At 38.2% G+C, this 22,421-nt stretch overlaps 1 protein-coding gene across 1 annotated transcript in view; it reads right to left on the minus strand.

Moving 5' to 3' along the window:
• Nucleotides 1-2,153: 2,153 nt before the first annotated feature.
• The window catches only part of CPE (carboxypeptidase E), a 113,970-nt gene continuing 93,702 nt past the window's right edge, over nt 2,154-22,421 (minus strand). Inside the window, exons 6-9 of the mRNA XM_027068542.2 lie at nt 12,817-12,956; nt 8,000-8,099; nt 4,817-4,935; nt 2,154-2,954 (exon numbers count right to left, since the gene is read on the minus strand). Coding sequence (XP_026924343.1) covers nt 2,856-2,954; nt 4,817-4,935; nt 8,000-8,099; nt 12,817-12,956 — 458 coding nt within the window. The 3' untranslated portion in view covers nt 2,154-2,855. The remainder of the gene's footprint in view (nt 2,955-4,816; nt 4,936-7,999; nt 8,100-12,816; nt 12,957-22,421) is intronic.

Genomic DNA, 22,421 nt, shown 5'->3' on the forward strand with positions numbered 1-22,421 from the left:
GAAGTATGGTAACCAAAATGAGATAGCAGCTGGTCCCTCTTGACTTTTGGAAAGAAACAGAAACACCTCATGTATTAAAGTATTATACCTCTTGAAAATTTTAGGGATCCAACATATAGTACCCATTTCTTCCATTCCTGACCAGTTCCATTCAGAACCAGTTGAAAAGTAAGACACAGGAAACCAACAGACAGGTTAAACAGCTTTGTTATTGATAAACTAATTGGAAAAAGTGACATTAGATCTGTGGTACAAAGAGCCTATTAATTTTCTATGCCCACAAGCCCTTCCTGTCCCTGTGCACACACCCAAAGCCTACCGCAGCACCTAAGGGAGAGTCTGGAACTGCCTCTGTCCAGGTCAGAGAAGAAAGGGAAAGAGGAAGCTTACAGTCTTTTGATAGATTTGTTCACCTGATTAGGTTAGCTTACCTGCCATCACCTAACAATTAAGTGATTGACTTCACTGTAGGAAGAGTGAGTGAGACATGGGAACAGAGGCCAGTTTTACCCCAGTGGAGGTCCTTCAACAGAGAAACACTAACCAAGAGGAATTTCCCTCCCAACAGCACTCGATTCTAAACCCTTCATTTGATAAATCAGAGCATGTCGAGGGCATGGCCAGGAAAGTGGAGACCTTTGAAACCCTGTTTCGTAACAAATAGATTCAAGGGCAAGACTACATGGACTGAACACCTTCCTTCCAATAGCTGAATGCATAGCTGACTTGGTCTGGTGGCAGAGACAGATATTCTATTTGTTCCTCCATATTTCCTTCATCCTGCTCAGTTAGGCAAATGCATATGACTAGCCCTGGCCAACAGATTGCGAGAAGAGCTGACATGTGTCTTCCCCATGCTAAGTCGATAAAAGGTCCATTCTTGATTCTTCAGTCTCTCTTTCCATCTGCTTCAGTGACTTGGGGAGGTCCCACATACCAGGTGGTGCACCTCCATTAACCTAGGTCTTAAATGAAAGACAGAGAAGGAGTTCAAGAGTGCCACATCACGGTCTTGCAGAATAAAAGCAGAAAAGCACCTTCCAGAGTCCAGAATCAATTCTGAAACCAGGACCATTCTCCATCCCCAGAAGAGGCCTAGAATACCCACTTGGCAACATTTCAGAATTGCTGTAGACCAGTGGATACTATGCACCTCTCATTCCTCACCATTTCAAGTTGGAGGGTTTATGACATTATCTTGACCGTATTCTGTTGTATCTTGGGAGTGAAGGATGCAATAACCTGTCTTTTTTGTTTGTAGATTTGTGGAGCAAGAGGGGCCACATGCTGATCTGATATAGAGGTTATTGTGGGATCACTCAGAAATCCCAAACTTGAAGCTCAAAGCCTTGTTTTAAGTTGCCTCACTTGTTATGGGGTTAAGTGACTTCTATATTTGGAAGAAAGGAGAGCAGACCTATGTTGGCAACCAGAAGGCAGAACTACACTAGTGACAGTGTTGCTCACTAAAGATTGTCATCCAACGGAGCTGTGTGACTAGCTCTGGGCAATAAGCCATGGGTGGAAGTGACTTCAGGTATCTCTTACATGTGTCTGAGTCAAAACTACGCTTTTATCGTGCTTAAGCCATTATATATTTGGGGTCTAGTATTACAACAGTTAACACTACTTTAACAAACACCCATACCTGGATGTTGATCAACCATACCACCACCACTACCACATACACACACACACACACACACACACACACACACACCCATACACTCAGTCACTGCATTGCTCACACCTGCTCATATTTTGGACCCGGGCTTACATACATCAAGAGGTTATTTCTGAGTCCCCTCAGCTGGTCTCATTTAAGTTTCTCTATCATGCTGTCTTCCTGCACATCCTGTGCTTCCTGCCATTTTACTTATCACAATGGATAATTACATACTCATTTCTGTGTACATATATTTAAAGCCTATGTCCAAAACTGATCCATAAGATCCATGGATTCAAAACCTTTTGTCCACCCCAATAATATACACGGAGTTTGCACTGTGCTTGGCAAACAGCCATCACAGCCAAATTTTAAAACGGCGAGGATTAACAAGTGAGAGCCCATTATCAAGGAAATACACTTTTTAATGACAAGACTACCGCTCTAGACCAAAAATCACAGAGAATTAAAATAAAGACCATGGGGATATCTTTTTTTACCTTTATTCATTCAGAATACAATTCTAGACCAATCTACAACCAAGAGAAAACCCTAAGCTTTTAAGTAGTGTTAGCAGGCTGAATAATATAACAGTATCGCCCCCATATGTGCAAGCAGGAAGTCAATTCTCATCATAAAATCCCTTTCTAAACATTTATTTTTCCTTCCCATCCAAAAAATGCATTAACAAGATCATGCTTATATAGCTAGTCAGCACAAGACAAATGACAATTTATACTGAACTATGTAAGTCTTGCGGTATAATGCTCACAACACCAAAATGTAGCTGTCGACCTTTTCAGTGGCATTCACTATGTGGCACTGTTACCATTACACTAAAAGGACTTCATTAGTTTTTAAAAGCCAGAATTACTCAAAAACTTCTGGATCGTAAATAACACGTGGAATATTTCCTTTAAGTCTAAAATGGCAGATCACTCAAACCTTTCCTATAGTTCTCCATGTAATATATGTAGGAAAATGAATGTTATATGAGAAGAAACAGACCAAGTTCTTATACTTTTACCTAAAAGTCTAATTGTTTATTTTAAGTGATATCTATTAATATTTAAATGATTAAAAATAAATCAATGTTAAATATTGCACAAGATCTAAAAGAAAATGGCCACATTACATCATACTACATTGTATAGATAGATTGATTAAAAGCAGCTAATCAGAAGCTTTTTTAAAAATTTAAAGTTTCTGACATCATTTTCCACCATTCCATCAATTCTTCCTTTTCCACTTCTTTCCTTTCAGAAAATGACTCCAGTTCAAAATCAACCTAAAGGAGAAAAACAAGAATATTTTGTTACCAACTGCATGTGTACTTTTAAAAGCTGAAGTTAAGTAAAAAAAAAATTAGTGCAGTTTTAGATCTTATAGGATAAGCTCAGTATAGCCACCTGAGCTATATATAGCACATCCTAAAAATCTCTTGTGATAAACAAAAGATACTTTCAGAGGAAAAAAAAAAATCAAAAGCCATTATGTTTGAAATGTGCTTTAATGCAATCTAATAGCCTTGTAGGATTATTTAAAAGCAGATTTTTTTAAGTCAATTTTCCCTCCAATAAGAAGATGTAATTTAGGATGAATTTTCTAACTTTGACTCTTCACTGAGCTTCTCCTATAAACCTTGAGTTTTCTCCTAATAGCTGGGAAAATATGGAAGAATGTAGTTCAGTGTCCTGGTGTCCCAAACCATAAGTTCTGCTTTCTAGAATCTTGAATCTGTTAAAGAAACTGATGGAGGCACATACATCTCCAAACAACCACAGAGGCCAGGGGCCCAGGAACTCAACTCTCAGAGTGAACTGGGAGTTTTCATCAGGTTTGTGGGCAATCCCTACATCTACTCAAAAGGCTATTCAAAATCTGTACTCCCCAACCCCAACCCTTCTCAGGGCCTCTAGATACTTCTGTCCCCATTGCAAATAGAACTAAGAGTTCCTTGGGGCACCTGGGTGACTCAGTTGGTTAAGCTTCTGACTTCAGATTTCAGCTCCAATCGGGATCTCATGGTCATGAGATCAAGCCCTGCCTGTGGGGCTCCTTGCTGGGCGTGGAGCCCACTTAAGATTCTCTCTCCCTCTCCCTCTGCACCTCCCCTGCTCCCATGCACGAGCGTGCTTCCTCTCTCTGTCACTCTACCTCTGTCTCAAAAAACTAAGCAAATAAATAAACAGAAAAATGAATCAGAAATAAAAATGATATTTTAAAAAAAAGGAACCAAGAGTTCCTTCATCTGGCCACTTAAGCCCCTAGATATTTAGGAATATGACTATACTCACTACCTCCTTGAAGTAACACAGGCCAGAAAGGCTAAGATCCAAATAATTAAATGTTTTACAACCTATTTCTGGGGCTACTTTTTTCCAGGTTTCATTTGCCCAAATTTATCTCCTGATTTTAATACATATACAGCCTAATGTACACATACACACAATGAAAACCAAAGCATCAGTTAAAAAACTCAAGGTATTCTGTTTGCAAAACCAAGCCCTTATACTCCAACTCAGGGGCATGAACAAAAATGCAATAAATTCTTTACAAGTAAGTGTTTCGACTGGAAAGTCTGCAGGCCATTTCCTGGTTCCAAAAATGTAATGCAAAGATAGCAGTAGAATCCTCACCTTCCTAGCAAAATAGGTGGCACCTCCTTAAATGAGATGCACTTTTTGATACCGCTTAGCAGAGGGTCTTTCTCATAATATGTGCTTAATAAAAGTTTGGTTAATGCCTAAAATCACCTTGCAGGCATGATCAATTTTTCCAACTACTCATTCAGTAAAGTATTATATTGGATGCTGGAAATAAAAAGATAAATGGAACAGAAATCTCATTTAAACTGAAATCACTGTGGCAAATAAAAGTTTAATTTTTTTAAGTTGTCTTTGATGTTCTTGGGTAGGTCTTCAAAAAACTGAGAAGCAATAAGGGAGCTTCACATTGAATGGTATAAAATCGACCAAGGAGCCCTTGGCCAAGTCACTTAACTTTGCCAGCTTCAGTTTTCTCATCTGTTAAATGGGGGTATTAGTGGTACCTACCCATAGGGTTATTATGAAGACTAAATATAAATCACTTAAATATGCCTGACACATATTAATTGCTTAATAAATCTTAGCAATTATGATTTCTTACCCCAACAGCAGGGCTATAAGGGACTGCTACTTTCTTTGTTATCGCCAGATACCCTGGAGCTGAAGCTGTGAGTTTATAGTTTCCAGGTACAAGCAATCTCCAGTAATCGCCATCCTTTGCTGTAAGGAAACAAAATATCAAATCACATAATTATGCCATTTTAGGAATACCCAGTATACCTCCATTTAATTTCTTTGATTCCCTATTTTGAAAGTAAATGTTTATGGAATTTGATAACATTCCATTGAAATCAGTGTTACATTCTCTTAGAGGAAGTAATTTCTAATAGCAATTTTACAAATACTAATGTCAAATTGTCAATAAATCTTATAAGATAATGGATCTTCATAATCATGTCAGGTGTGGCACAGGTAAAAAGATATAGAAAGCCCCCAAACATGGAGTCAGGGCATCTGATGCTGTTTTGATTCTGGCCAAGTATCTTGACATGAAGACCCAATGGTGTAAGTCTAGATCAGTGCTTCACAAAGTGTGGTCCAAGAAAGCCTCATCAAAAACCTGAGGTACTTGTTCTTGTTTTTTGTTTTGTTTTTTAGATTTTATTTATTTATTTTATAATTTTTAAATTTTATTTAAATCCAAGTTAGTTAATATATAGTGTAATAATGATTTCAGGAGTAGAATTTAGTGATTCATCACCCAGCGCTCAGCCCAACATTGCCCTCCTTAATACCCATCATCCATTTAGCCCATCCCCTACCAACACCCCTCCAACAGCCCTCAGTTTGTTCTCTGTATTTGAGTTTCTTATGGTTTGTCTCCCTCTCTCTTTTTATCTTATTTTCCTTCCTTTCCCCATCTGTTTTGTTTCTTAAATTCCACATATGAGTGAAATCACATGATATTGATCTTTCTTTGACTTATTTCACTTAGCATAATACCCTCTAGTTCTATCCACATTGTTGCAAATGGCAAGATTTCATTCTTTTTGATCACCGAGTAACATTCCATTGTATGTACATACCACATCTTCTTTATCCATCAGGGATAAAGAACCCTGAGAAACTTGTGAGAAATCTCTATTTCTGAAGATTCAGAATACGTTGTTCTGGAGTGCTGGTCTTGGAGGGACTGCATTTTCAGTAAGTTCTCCAGAGAATTCTTAAGCAGAAGTAAGGTTCACACTCTTTCTCACCCCACATATCCACAGCTCCCTCCTAACCTAGGTTAGGTTCCCTGGCCACCCTATAATCACTGAAAGCACATGCCTTCAACTCATTTGCTTTTCCCTCTTGGTTATACATGCCTGGCAAGCCACCAATCCTGGATAATTTTCGGCCTTCCGCCTGTCACCAGCTTCATGGAGCCAGAGGAAACACACCATCACACTCATCAGTCTCCGACACATACACACCAACCTAACCGAGGGCATGGAACTGCCCTGCTTTCCTTCTGGTCCCTTCCTCCCTGGTCCTTTCACACTCCCATCTTCCTAGACCAGTGCACATCAATCACCTGGGAAACTAGGTACTGTGCGAATTCTAATTCACTAGCCCTGGGGTGAGGCCTGAAATTCTGCACTCCTAACCAGCTCCAGGGCAGTGCTGAATTCACCTGCTGGTGGGGGCTGAGCTTTGAGTAGCAAGGTCCTAGTGGACATTTCACACTTTTTCCTTTTTCCTAACACTGCCGACACATCCTCTTCATCCTCACTCCCAGTAGATGCTTTACATCTTATTTCACTATGAAAATGAAATCAGAATAAAGAAAACCCTCATGGCCACCTCTTCCGGTCTTCCTCTGACCCCCACATCTCCTTTCAACAGGCGCCATCATTATCTCTTTCGCTTTACAGCAAAATGTCTGAAGAGATTTGTCAATACTCTCTTTTTTCTAATGTCTCTCCTAGTCTCTCTTAGACCCTCCGATCAGGCTCCCACTTGTCCGTGGAAACAGATTCTGTCGGGATTCTCCACACTGGTTCATGCGAAAGGTTTAGCTTACCTGGCACTCCGGATCAGTCCCTCCATCTTGAAATACTTCCGGGCTCCCAGGAAAATGCACTTGGTTCTCTCTCTACCTCAGACTCCATTCCTCCTTACTACTTTGCCCTCAAAGGGGTGGAGTGTTCCACAGTTTCACTCTTACCTATGTTTCACTCTTACTCCTCAGATTTCACTCTTACCTATGTTTTTTTTCCCCCCTGTTACATTCTCCTAAAATTCTCATACCATGGAATGCAGAGGAAATCATATCTCTATGGCACCAGGGTTCACAGACAGAAGAGACTTCATGTGGCAGAGGGGATCAAGGTCTGGGCTTCCCAAGGGCTAAAGGAGCAATGTCTTGGCACAGATTCTGGTATATTGGTTGGCAAGATGTGCTGGCTACATCTTCTGGGGTTTTCATAAATATTTGTTAAATAGATAAATAAATGGAGCTTTAAAGGGGAAACGTTAAGGATTTTTAAAATATACAAGTTATAAATGAGGAGGTTAAGAAAGAAGTAATGGTATAGAGTGGTTTGGAAAATAAGGTAAAGGTTCATTAATTACAAGGTCTAGAAATAAATGAGTAGATTATACATAAAAACATATTGTTGCTGGATAAATGGAACGGGACTACGTAGGTTTTCCAGGAAAATACATCCTTGTCTCCAAATAGGGAAAATGGAACCGGCATTTGGAACTCAGAAATAGCTAACATCCACCTCAATTCTGTTAACATCCTGTTTAACCCTGAATGAGTCTGGATTTTTCACACAGATGAAATAAAGAAATGTGTGAGGAATCCTAGACACTGGCATTTTTCTTTCCCCCTCTTTTCACTCCCTCCTGAGGTCGTCCCATTAACAGCTTATTAGCACTTAAGACAGAAGGGAAAGACACTGATAATTCAACTCCAGCTAGTTCATCTGCCTTTGCCTCAGGAATTCCACAGAATCTCCAGTGGGTGGCACCACCCGGCAGCTCCAGGCTGAGACAGCTGAGGAAAGGGCGCCACCTGCTGCACCCCAATTTCTAAGCCAGCAGCCATCCAGAGTGCCTGACGCTCCCACAAAGGAAATTTAACTAGGTCAAAGCTGGGGGAGAGGGAGGTAAAGAGACAGGAGGCATTCAATTGTTTTGCTTAGAATAGCATAAAAATTGTTAACTATAATAACAAGTAATCGTGCTCTGCATATAACACTAGAGCCTCCAGATCACGGCAGAGAACACCCACCAGATGTAACGTCATGGTCTATTCCTTCCACGGAGATGGTTGCATTGGCAATTGGGTTACCTTGAAGGTCCCGGACGAAGCCTTTAACTCCTCGGTGTATCTGTAAAGGTCAAGAACAACCACAAAAATCATACTAGAAATGATCTGACGACACATCTCTGTCAAGAATCTCCTTACTTGCTAGCAAAATACTGTAGATCCTCATTGTTTAAGGATCAAAATATGCTCATGAGGCTGCTGAATTTTGTTGAACACTCTTTACACTGCTTTTCCTCAAGTGGACAAATGAGAAAAAAAAAAAAAACCCTGAAAACTGAAATCTCGTTCTGAGTGAAAGAAAGGCATTAAAGTACCTTCCGAACCACCAGAATGAAAAAAACAAAAACAAAATTGTCTATCACATCTGTAAAGTAGTTCTGGTCTTAGCATATTTCATGACTTTGTCCCTCTTATATTGGGTCACCTATATATAGGTTGTATGGCCACTGCCAGTTAAGAATAATATTACATTACAGCCCTTTAATATTTGTTCATGTTGAATGAAAACACATACTGTGATTGCTCTTGCAATGGAACAATATTATTTGCTTGAAAATAAGTGACATGAAAGATCTGTGAACTTCAAAACTGAAGATTCGATTCAGAAAGAAAATGAAGGAGATGCTGTCGAGAATAATGCCCCCCAGATTAAGTTGCAGTCAACAACTAAAGCACTACAAACTATAAAAGCAGATTTCTTTTCCCTCATTTTGAAACAATGGTTCAGCTAAATCAATATGTGTTTGAAGTGACAGAGAGTCACTTCAGGTCTCTTGGAAAGTGCTTCTGGAAAACCAAATGGTAATTCATTAAGCTTAATTACTTAACAGAAGATTCCCGAACTCTCAAAGGCTCAGGTTGGCTCAGGTTCCTCCTCACTCAATTTAACCCTAGAAAGTGAATATTCTTTTGCTACCGATGATACTGGAATCTTTCCTACAGAAGGCACAATAAGTGTCAAGTACGCTTTTGTCATCAGAGAATAAATCTGACAGTGGTACAATGTTTTAGCAAGGGGATGCCCCTGATTATCAGCAAATCCTTTTGCATTTGCTATTTTTTTTAAAGCAAAACCTCTGAAACTCTACGAAAATCACATGTACTTCTTTCCTCTAAAGGCAATTTGGGGATCTGAAAATTTTTACAGAAAAGGAAGAGAGATATACATAGAGAAGAAAATCAGGGAAGAAAATACAATCTTTAAATTTCTTAAGATGAGGGCTCATCAAAGAAATTTAGAAAGCTTGCAAACAAGCAATTATTTACCTACATGTACTTTATTCATCTTGAGGCACCAAAATCCCAGTATTATCAATATTATAAACCTTAGAGAAATAAATTTTTAAATTTCCTTATCATTGGAAAATAAGTCAAACAATCACTCCAAAAACATATAGTTCACCTGCATTAGGCACAAATACATCAAGTTAATATTCATTACTTTTTTCAGCCTCTGCAATCCAAGACTTACAGTCTGTAGCTTAACAAATAGTGAAATAAGTATCTGTCTCTGATAAGCCAGTTTTTGGAGCAAACTTCTCTGTTGGAAAACTTCCACTGTAGTAATAAATCTCAATGGAAATGTTATGGGCTCTCACAAGTCTACATGAATGCAGCTGTCACTTTATGGCTTTTGCAAAGGAAATCACAGAGAAATTCAAATTTCACTCATGCCTGAAGAAACTATTTGCTACACTTGTCCCTCCTGTAATGTTCTCTCCTCAGATTCCAGGACATCAATCAACCAAAGCTGGAAAAACAAAGAACATCCAGAAGATTCTCCATGGTTACTAAAACTGTGCATAGCAGTAACCCTTAAGCCCTCCTATACTTAAGTGTTACCCAGAGAGCTTGCTGAAATGGAGACTTGGGGGTCCTACCATGCAGGGAGTGGGATTCAGTGATGGAACAGGAAACTCATTTTTAACAAGAATCTAGGTGATTCTGGTGCAGGCACCCATGAACCATTCTTTGTGAATTTTGTGAGGAATTTTGAGAATCAGACTGTTCCAAAGCTATTGAGAGAGAGGCATTCCACCACAGCAAACTGTACTAATTAACTTTACAATTCCAATTCCTACAAACATCCCTTTAAAACTCTGCAAGAGATTTCCTCTCAACCAATTATAGAATTAGACCTCCTAATCACCTATTTTCCATGAGTCGTAAACTAATCCATGGTTAGACTTTAGGTCCAGGTGTTCAATTACTAATTCCCACCATACTGTGTCTCATTGTCAATGAAATAATTTCAACACAGAACTTCTGGCAGTCTTCACTCATATGTCATCAGCCTTTGAGTCCCTAAATTAGAGTGTTCTATGAAGCAAGTTGGATGAGCTCATTGTAAATATCACTCTTCTTGCTTCTACACAACTTGCACCGTAATACTGATGTCCTATAGTGTGGACCACTTGATCTGTGGACAGATCACATTCTTATTCCAAGTGGCATAAAACAGGTATGTACAACCCTCTTCTTTTCAGTTTATTTCTATATAAATTGATACAGCTCTTAGATGAATTAATACATGCCTACCTGCCACCATAAATATAACAAATATTCTCCTCTTTCCTGATGGGATACCTTTGTGGGTTTTGTTTTATATTGAGTTTTTTCTTAAGAACCAAGACTTAAGCAGCAGCTGAATCTGTTTTTTAATTGATGATCAGAGTAATCATCTTATTGGTGTTTCAACTATAGTAAATCTTACAGTAGTCCCAAGAAGCCTTTGCTGAACCGCCAGGACTGGATTAGGGACCCAGTGTACCGCCACCGATTTTATAATGGACTTTTATTTTAGCATTTATCATCCTCTCTTGTGATTAGGTATTGATGTTTCTGAACTCCACTAATATGAAGTCAGTCACTATCCCCAGTGCCTCACAGTGTGCCTAGGACACTAGAGTAGCTGAATAAATTTTTGAAAAAATATGTAAATAAAATGAAAAGCACTGTATTAAAGAGACATTATTTGATATCTAAATGGAGAACACATACCAAATAGCCCAGTCTTACTTCCTCTACTCAGAAAATACATTTACAGCTCTCCTTGAAGGAGACACTATTAGAGGGGTTCCTATCAAGGTCATTCTAGGGTCGACATGGCTAATTATCCTTAGCCTTTGTTGCTGAAAATGCCTTTCTATATTAACATGAAGCGGGATTCCACTGATTGAAAAAATCCTGTGTAATAAGTAATTTTTAATCATTGTGAGTAACAGTGGATCTATTCCACGAGAATCTCTTTTGGTAAGGTACTATATGGATATCTGACACATGTAAAAGAATACCTGAGCTGATTTTACAGCTTTTTAAATGCATCAGTCTCATATGCATGTTTGTATGTCAACATATATGCAAATAGATTCACGTTTATTTCATAGCATTTGTTTGTATCAAATTAGTGTTTAAATTAATCTGGACTATCTGCTGGCATGTGAAACTGATATCACCCTATCTGGCTTTGGGTGTAAACAGCCATATACAGAATGCAATTTGAAGACTGTCACGGCACTGCAGGCAAGGAACAGAGTCTTTAGGTCTGTTTCGCCCCCATGGCCGCTGGTGCCAATGTCTACATGGTATAGAGATGTGGGGTTGGCAGCGAGTGGCCTGTATGGAGTCTCAGTAGGTAAAGTATCTAACTCTGGTAGATGATGAGATTCTCCCCCCCCCCCCAAATTCTGTACAGACTCCACAGGAATGTTTATATAAGTGCCTGTCTAGTGAAGATCTAAGTTTCTGTCACCAGAGGCAATATGGCATGGTGATTCTGGAACTAGACAGCCTGGTTTAAAATTCTGCCTGATTGGGGCCCCTGGGTGGTTCAGTCAGTTAAGCGTCCGACTTCAGCTCAGGTCATCATCTCGCGGTTTGTGAGTTCGAGCCCCGCGTCGGGTTCTGTGCTGACAGCTCAGAGCTTGGAGCCTGCTTCGGATTCTGTGTCTCCCTCTCTCTCTGCCCCTCCCCTGCTCATGCTCTGTCTCTCTCTGTCTCAAAAATAAATAAAACATAAATAAAATAAAATAAAAAATAAAATAAAATAAAATTCTGCCTGATTGACTTCAAGCAGGCTGTTTAACTTGTCTGGTCTCTGATTCCTCACTTTTAATTCAGGGATGATGAAGATGATGAAGATGATGAAGATGACGATGATGATGATGATACCACTTCCCTCACAGGTTTGTTGTGAAAATTAAATGCATTAATGATTACATGTAAGGCATTCAGAACAACGCATGGGAAACAGTAAACACCCCGTAAAGGTAATTATTATGATTACCTGAGATCTCACTAAGTCAAGGCTGAGACAAGTGGAGCATGTGAGGCACAGAATTTAAGGAAGCACTCACACTCAGGTGCTAATCGTATACCCGCATGCCTCCAAGAAAAAGTGCCTCCTTAAATTTTGGGCTCTCAGTACCTCACTTACCTCACTCTTGTCCTAGTCCTGCCAGGGATGCCTGACTGGCCCAAGATGACCAGGATGGAGGAGGGTGCTAGGACTGCCTGGCTTAGAGCAATATGAATGAAAACAGGGTATCACCTCACTTCCCACAAATCTCAGTTTAGTCAGTTCTCAGGGAATATTCATGAACCACAAAATCTCTGACAAATGAAAGCCTGTTTGGACCACTACTGACATGTTTTCCAAATGTAGAGTCCTCATTATGAGTCAGATGGACTCCTCTGGACCGGACTCCTCTGAGGAAAGCATTGTATGCCAGATTTAAATGCTCTTAGATCTCCCATTTTATGCTGGAGATGGTGTTTACCTGCTCGAGGTAGCTAATAAGGGAGTCTTTGTTATCCTCCCAGTAGCTCTTCAGAGTCTCTTCAGGTGGAAACTTTTCACAGCTAAGCTCCACGGTGATCTCGAAACAGTTGCTGCTGAGGTAATTGAAGTCTTGCATTCCTGCCAAAGCACCAAATGGAAAGTCAAAATACACATGTGGAGACTAAAACTCTACACAAGCCGCTCTGCTGAATGGAGAGCCAAGTAAAAGATACACCAACCAGTACATTTTGAGTAGCCTGTGGGAAACCACAAGGAAAATCACCTCCTGTAAGGGACAGAACAACATAATTGGGAGACTGTTACTGCCTTAGAGCACAAAATCTCTCAGGTTCTTAAGCATTTACTTAGTGCATTGCTGTTGTAGGGTGCCAAAGCAGGCATCAACCGTGTTCTGCATCGTTGGCATTGACTTCAAAGAAGAAAACTGGCAACAATGACATCCAAATGACAAAATAGGGGTTTTCTTACCATCTTCCTCGAAAAAGAACACCGATTTAGGCAATCACCCACGGAACAGAGTGCCTTTGTGGAAGGCTGAGAGTCCAGTGTAGAAGTTCCAGTACACCATTGGTGGAAAAAGTCCAAGATTGGATGCATTGAAGAAAGTGACAGTAATGGTTTTGCTTTACTTGCATCACCCCTTCCCCACGGTGGCATAGCTCAGTGCCAAGAGAGAACTTTTTGGTCCACGATTCCTCCCACAAGGAAAAGTGGGATCCTGTGAATGAGCTGTGCTGGTCACAGCTTCTTTCTCATCCCATCCAGAAAACTAAAGTATGCTACATGGCTTGGCTGAGCAAACAGTAGCCAAGACTTTCAGAGTGCTTCAAAGGGATGTGGATCTTACTAACATGTCACAGATCCCATCAGGAAGCCTGCCCATTAGCTACTGGGGTCACCTTTACTGAATATCGCTGCCCCCCCCAATGGCCCACAGGCACTCCTAACATTCTGCATACACCATCCACACACCTCTCACCCTGCAGCCAGCTGTCTGTGTATGCCACTGACAATAGCAACAGCAAGCATTTGAAGATGCCTCATGAGTCATACAGCATGCATGAAGCTGGCCCAGATCTGCAGGCCTGAGAGAAAGGACACAAATTTGAGCGTTTAGCACTGCCCTGGGGAAAACAAACAAGAGTGTATCAGCAATTGATCTGGACCTTGTAGGATCAAAAGAAGGCATGCAATTTTAAGTATTCTCCCCCTAAGAAGTTTGGAGCAGGTATGTCACAGAAAAGGTCTGGGAAAGCCTCAGAATCTCTAGCAGGGCTAACAAGTTATTACTCTACCAAAGTCAGTCAGTAAAGACAAAAAGGAGGTAACTACTTCAAATGTGAAGGCAGCAACACAAGACTTCAAGGAACATAAAAAAAATCAATGAAACATGATACTATCAAAGGAACACAATAATTTTCTGGTAGCCAACTGCAAAGAAATGGAGATTTGTGATTTTCCCAATAAAAAATTCAAAATAGTTGTTTTAAGGAAGCTCAGTGAGCTATAAGAAAACACAATTCAATAATAGAAACACAATTCAATGAAATCAGGAAAATAATACGTGGACAAAATGAGAATTTTAACAGAAGACAGAAATCATAAGAACCAAACAGAAGTCTGAGAGCTAAAAAGTATAAAGAATTAAATGGCAGGGGAGGAGTGGGTATAATGCAATAGAGAGCATTAACAAAAGACTGGATCAAACAGAAGAATCAGTGGGCAGAAACAGGTCATTTGAAATTATCCAGTCATAGGAAAACAAAGAAAAAAGAATGAAAAAGAGTGAAGAAAGCCTACAAGATTACAGAATACCATGAATCTACACACCACTAGAGTCCCAGAAGGAGAAGAGAGACAGAAAAGGCAGAAAGGTAATATCAAGAAATAATGGTTTAGAACTTCCCAAATCCAGGGAGAAATTTGGACATCCAAGTTCAGGAAGCTTATAGGTTCCCCCAAAATTTCAGTTCAAAAAGATCTTCTCCAAGACATATTATAATAAAACAGCCAAAAAATCAAAGACAAAGAGATAATCTTAAAAGCAGCTGGGGGGGGGGGGGGCGGGACAGTCTGTAACTTACAAAAGAATCCCTCCCCACCCCCAAGTAAGGCTATCAACAGATTTCTCAGCAAAAACCTTATAGGCCAGGAGAGAGTGGAATGATATGTTCAAAGTGCTAAAAGAAAAAACTACCAACCAAGAATACTTTACTCAGCAAAGCTATCCTTCAGAAATGAAGAAGAGATAAAGACTTTCCCAAACAAAAGCTGAGGGAGTTCATCACCATTAGAAATGTCTTACAAGAAATGCTGAAAGGAGTTCTTCAAGCTGAAATGAAGGAGTACTAATTTGTAACATGGAAACATAAAAATATGCAACATACTGGTAAAGATAAATATATAGTCAAATTCAAAATACTCTAACACTATAATATAGTAGTGTGTTAATCACTTAACTCTAGTGTGAAGATTAAAGGACAAAAGTATTAAAAACCACTATAGCAACAGTAATTTGTTAATGGATACACAACAGGAAAAAATGTGAACTGTGACATCAAAAACATAAAATGTTTGGTGGGAAAAGGAATACAAAGAGTTTTTCTAAGTGATCAAAATTAAGTTGTTATCACCTTAAAATGGACTATTATGTCTATAAGATGTAAGCCTCATGCTAACCACAAAGCAAAAACCTGGTAAATTCACAAAAGCTAAAGGTAGAAGAATCAAAGTATATCACTAAGGAAAATCATCAATTCACAAAGAAGGGCAGAAAGAGGAGAAGAAAAGAACTAGGGAACTACAAAACAGCCAGGAACCAATAAGATCATATTATGTTCTTATCTATCAATAATTACTTTAAATGTTAATAGTTTGAATTCTCCATAAAGACACAGAGCATCAGAGTGGATTAAAAAAGAAAACAAAACAAAATAAAACAAGACTCAACTATATGGTGCCTACCAGAGCCCCACATCATCTGTAAGGACAATGAAAGCTCAGAATGAAGGAATGGAAAAAGATATTCCATGCAAGTGGAAACCTAAAAAAATCAGGGGTAGCTATACTTTTATCAGACAAAATACACTTTGAGCCAAAAAACTATAACAAAAGACAAAGAAGGTCATTAAAAAATGATGAAAGGGTAAATTCATCAAAGGACATAACTCTTGAAAATTATATATACACTCAACACTAAAGCATCTAAATATATTAAGCAAGGGGCACCTGGGTGGCTCAGTCAGTTAAGCATCCAACTTCAGCTCAGGTCATCATCTCACGGTTTGTGGGTTCAAGCTCCGCATTGGGCTCTGTGCTGACAGCTAGAGCCTGGAACCTACTTCGGATTCTGTCTCTCTCTCTGTCTCTCTCTCTCTCTGATCCTCTCTTGTTCACACTCTCTCTCTCTCTCTCTCCCAAAAATAAACACTAAAAAAATTTTTTTAATAAATAAATAAATATATTAAGCAAATACTTAAGACCTGAAGGGAAAAATAGACAACAATACAATAATAGTGGGAGATTTCAACATCCCACTTTTAATAATGGATAGATCATCTAGTCAGAAATCAATAAGGAAACAGCTGCCCTTGAACCATATGTTAGACCAAATGTACCTAACACACATATATGGAACATTCCATCCAACAGCAGAATTACACATTCTTCTCAAGCCCACATGGAATATTGTCCAGTATAGAGTCACAATTATGTAGAAAATTAAAACTACACATTTCTGAAAAACTAATGGGTCAAAAAAGCAATAAAAAGGGAAACCAAAATATCATAAAACAAAAATAGAAACACAGCATACCAAAATTTATGGGATGCAGCAAAAGCAGTTCTAAGGGGAAAGTTTATCGCAATAAATGCCTGCATTAAGAAAAAAGAAAGATCTCAAATAACAGTCTAACTTGATACATCAAGAAACTAGAAAAAGAAGAACAAACTAAGCCCAAAGTTAGCAGAAGGAAGGAAATAACAAAGATCAGAGCAGAAACAAATGAAATAGAGACAAGTAAAACAAAAGGAAAGATCAACAAGCCTAACAGCTGGGTTTTCTTTAAAGATAAACAAAACTGACAAACATTTAACTAGACTTAAGAATTAAGACAGCGATGACTCAAAAAAAAATCAGAAATTGAAGAGAAGATATTACAACTGAAATGACAGAAATACATGCTTCTTTTTTCTTTTGTGCTAAGAATATTTAACATATGATCTACCCTCTTAACAAGTTGTCATGTGCCTAATGCTGTATCATTCTCTATAGGCAGTTTGTCATACAGCAGACCTCTAGAACTTACTTATCTGGCATAGCTGAAACTTGATACCCATTGAATTCCCCATTCCCCTCTACTCTCAGCCTACTATATTCTGGGTTTCTATGAGCTTGACTATTTTAGACACCTCATATAAGTCGATCATGCAGTATTTGTTTTTGTGAGATTGACTTATTTCCTTTGGCATAATGTCCTTCAGGTTCAACCATGTTGTCGTAATGCCAGGATCTTCTTCCTTTTGAAGACTGAATGATATTCTATTGTATGTATTTACCATATTTAGCCAGTAAAATCTATTGGGACTTCTAATCAAGAAAGTAGCCAATTCTGTCTTCTGCACAATGACTGTTTCAATGCAACATGATGTTTCACGTTTCCATGTTTTTCCTCCATCTTTGTTTTTTCTTGTCTATTCTATTGCACTGGCTAAAAATTTTCAGGGCAGTGTTGTTTATATAGATGCTAAAAGTCATCCTTATATCGTATGTTTCACGTGTCACAGTTGGGGTGAATACAACTAGAAAGTGGTGTAACTGGGCATCAGTCTCCGTGATGAATCTAAAACCTACACTCTCTTTTTTGCTATAATAACTTGCTGTTACAGAACAGAGATAGTGGAACTATTTTATTTATTTACTTCTTTATTAAAATGATCCTAACCCTTTTAGAGACAGGCACCAACAAAACTTTACCTTTCAAGAGACAGAGAGAGAGAGAGACACTACTGTGAATGAGGCCAACAATTGGATAACCTGAAAAAACAGATAAATTCCTAGAGGAATATAGCCTACCAAGACCGAATTATGAAGAAACAGAAAATCTGAAATAGACCTATTACTAGTAAGGAGATTGAACCAGTAATCAAAAATTTCCCAACAAAGAAAAGCCCAGGACAAGATGGTTTACTGGTGAATTCTACCAAACATTTAAAGAAGAATTAACACCAATCCTTCTAAAATTCTTCCCAAAAAAACTGAAGAGGAGGAAACACTCCCAAGCTCATTTTGCAGGTCAGCATTACCCTGATACCAAAGCCAGGTAAGGACATTACAAGAAAAGAAAACTATAGGTCAATATCCCTGATGAATACAGTTGCAAAAATTCTCAATAAAACACTAGCAAACTGATTTCCACAGTTCATTAAAAGGATCATAAAGAATGATCACAGAGAATTCATACTTGGGATGCAAAGTTGGTTCAACATAGGCAAATCAACAAATGTGGCACCACACTGATAGAAAAGATAAAAATCATAATCATCTCAAAAACTGCATAAAAAGATTTTGACAAAATTCAACATCTTTTCATGATAAAAACTCTCAGCAAATTTGATATAAAAGGAATGTACCTCAATATAATAATGGGCAATCTGACAAGCCCACAGCTAACATCATACTCAGTGGTGAAAGGCTGAAAGCTTCCTCTAAGATCAGGAACAAGAAAAAGGTGCCCACTCTCAACACTCCTTGCAACATAGTATTAGAAATCCTAGCCAAAGTAATCAGGCAAGAAAAAGAAAAAAGACATCCAAATTGGAAAAAAAAAAAAGAAATGAAGTAGAACAGTTATTGTTTGCATATGATATGGTCTTATGCATAGAAAGTCCTAAAAATCCCACCAAAAAACTGTTGGAACTAATAACCAAATTCATTAAAGTTGCAAGCTACAAAATAAACCTATAAAAATTAATTACACTTCTATACACCAACAATGAGCTATCTAAAAAACAAAGAAAGTAAACAATCTCAGTTACAATAGTATCAAAAACAATAAAATACTCAGGAATACATTTAACCAAGGAGGTGAAAGATCTATAAACTAAACACTGTAAGACATTGATGAAAGAAACTGAAGAAGACACAAATAAATGGAAAGATATCTTGTGTTCATAGATCAGAATTAATATGATTAAAACATCCATAGTACTCAAAAACATCTACATATTCAATGCAATCCCTATCAAAATTCCAATGGCATTTTTTTACAGACAGAAAAAAAAATCCTAAAATTTATGGAACCATAAAAGACACCAAATAACAGAAGCAATTTTGAGAAATAAGAATAAACCTGGAGACATTATATTTTCCTATTTCGATCTATACTACACAGCTATAGTAATCAAAATGGTGTGATACTGGCATAAAAACAGACACACAAATCAAAGGTACAGAATCAAGAGCCCAGAAATAAATCCTGCACATAAAATCAACTAATTTTTGACAAGGAAACCAAGAATACTCAATGGGGAAAAGATAGCCTCTTTAATCAAAGGTGTTGGGAAAACTGGCTGTCCACATGCAAATGAAAGACATTGGAATTTTATCTTACACCATACACAAAAACTAACTCAAAATGGATTGAAAAAGTAAATGTAAGAACTGAAATCATAAAGCTCCTAGAAGAAAGCATAGGGAAAAAGCTCTTTGAAATTGGTCTTGGCAATAGTTTTTTTGGCTATAACAGCAAAACACAAGCAAAAAAGGCAAAAATAAACAAGCAGGACTACATCAAACTGAAAACTTCTGCACAGAAAAGGAAACAGCCAAAAAATGAAAAGGCAATCAATACACAGAATGGGAACAAATATTTGCAAACTATCTGATAAGGGGTTAATATAAAAAGTATATAAGGAACTCATACAACTCAAAAAACAAAAAACAAATAATCCAATTAAAAATGGACAGACAACCTGACTAAACATTTTTTCCAAAGAAGACCTAGAGATGGCCAACAGACATGAAAAGATGCTCAACATCACTCATCATCAGGGAAATGCAAATCAAAACCACAATGAGATGTCACTCATTGTTAGAATGGTGATTATCAAAAAGATAAGAGATAATTGCTGGCAAAAATGCAAAGAAAAGAGAACCCTTGTGCACTGTTGGCGAGAATGTAAATTGCTACATTCACTATGGAAAATGGTAGGTTCAGAGGCTTCCCCAAAAAATTAAAAATAGAACTACCGTATGATCTAGCAATCTCAATTCTGAATATACATCCAAAGAAAAAGAAATCATTATCCAGGGAAGATATCTGCACTCCCATGTTCACTGAGGCATTATTCACAGTAGCCAAGACATGGAAACAACTTACGTGTCCATGAACAGATGAATGGATAAAGAAAATGTGGGATATATAAACAACGGAATATTATTTGGCCATAAAAATAAGAAAATCCTCCCATTTGCAACAACATGGATGGACCCTGAAGGCATTATGCTAAGTGAAAGAAGTCAGACAGAGAAAGCCAAATACTAACTGATCTCACTTATAAGTGAAATTTTAAAAAGCCAAACTCATAGAAACAGAGTAGAGCAGTGGTTGCCTAGAGGGGGACAGGGAAATAAGGAGATGTTGGTCAAAGGGTACTCACTGTCAATTATGAGAAGTCCTGGGCATGTAATATACAGCAAGGTGACTACAGTTAATGATACTATGTTATATACTTGAAAGCTGTTGAGAGAGTAGATATTAAATGTTCTGATCACAAAAAAAAGAAAAAAAAGAAAAATGGTAATTATGTCAAGTGATGGATGTGTTAACTAACCTTATTAGGTAATGATTTATACAATGCATACATGAAATAAATCACATCATACACCTTAAACTTACATGATGTTATATACAATTACATGTTAATGAAGCTGGGGAAAAATTAATTTCTTAAATAATAATTTTTTTTTTAAAAAAAGACAAATACTCAACCCTTACTGGCCTGCAGAAGAAACATGTGTCCCTCTACACCTACTTTTCTATCAGGGAAGAGCTTAAACAGTCATGTAAGATGATCTAACATACTATTCTTTAAGTCTAACCAATATCCCAGTATCATCCTGAGGGATTGAGAGTCTTAATAATATACTACATATTGGGGCACCTGGGTGGCTCAGTCAGTTCAGTGTCCAACTTTGACTCAGGTCATGATCTCACAGTTTGTGGGTTCGAGCCCTGCATCACATCAGGCTCTGTGCAGACAGCTCGGAGCCTGAAGCTTACTTCAGATTCTGTGTCTCCCTCTCTCTCTACCCTACCCCACTCACACTCTGTCTCTCTCTCAAGGAAAAGTAAACATTAAAAATTAAAAAAATATATATAGTACATATTAATTTAACAATCACTGAATATCTCCTACATTTGAGGCACAATATAAACAATTCAAACTGCACCAAGAGAGAAGATTCTGTAACCAGAACAATTTTACTCTGAACCTGATTCAAGTTAATAGTGAATGCTGTTGGTGCCACCAGATTGCTTTTTGTTTATTTATTTTGTTGTTTTTTATTTATTTTTGAGAGAGAGAGCGTGAGCAGGGGAGGCACAGATAGGGGGACAGAGAATCAAAGCAGGCTCTGTGCTGACAGCAGTGAGCCCCATGTGGGGTTCAAACTTAAAAACCGCGAGATCACGACCTTAACCGACTGAGCCACCAAAGTGACCCTGCTTTTCCTGAGCCAGAGTGTCCATCCCCAAACTGCTGTTTAAGTGTTGGCTATTAAGAGCTCAGAGCTGCCCCTGTTTTCCAGGAGAATTGGAAACCCCACTTGGCTTCGGGGTTCTATCTCCTATATCCCATTCCAAAACCCTCCACAGCAATCGTCAAGGCAGGACAACCTTGCCTGTGATTTATACTTTCTCCCAAAAGCCCAAGCCAAGGCTATGCTGTCCCTGGGATCACTTCCTTGTTCAGCTCTATCCCCTTCCTTACTCTGCTTCCCTCACTTCCATACAGGGTTTTTCCTAAAAAGCACTTCCTCAATAAATTACAAGCATCCAAATCCCTATCTCAGGCTCTGCTTCTAGAAAACATGGACATAAGGGGCACTGATTTCATTCACTAGAGAGCTTGACTAAAGTCAAGGCTTTCTTTGACTGATTACTGTGGTTTATAATCTCTAAGATTAATGCTATTATTATTAATATCATAGTCATTATTTTACAGATAGGGATTTCTTGGTATTCTGTAGACAATACACTGTTTGTCCATAAAGGGAAGACCAAAAGTATCATTAAAGCTTTTATAAAAACTGACTTATAAAATTTCTTCCCATATGATGTATTCAACATAGTCTAAATCCTAAATCTGACTTTATTCCTCAAGGTATAGAGGAGAAAAGTGCTGAATCTGATCTGGCATGATGCAAAATATAAGTTGAAACAGAATAGACATATATCAGAAACAAAATCAGGAATAATATTTTCCTCAGGGCATAATTCAATAAAAGAAATAAACAAACAAAACCCTATAATTAGCTAGTGCTGCTACTGCCCTAATTCTCCTGCATTTTCAGGTGGGTCA

This window comes from Acinonyx jubatus, chromosome B1 (genome assembly GCF_027475565.1).
Source record: "Acinonyx jubatus isolate Ajub_Pintada_27869175 chromosome B1, VMU_Ajub_asm_v1.0, whole genome shotgun sequence".
Classification (NCBI taxonomy): domain Eukaryota; kingdom Metazoa; phylum Chordata; class Mammalia; order Carnivora; family Felidae; genus Acinonyx; species Acinonyx jubatus.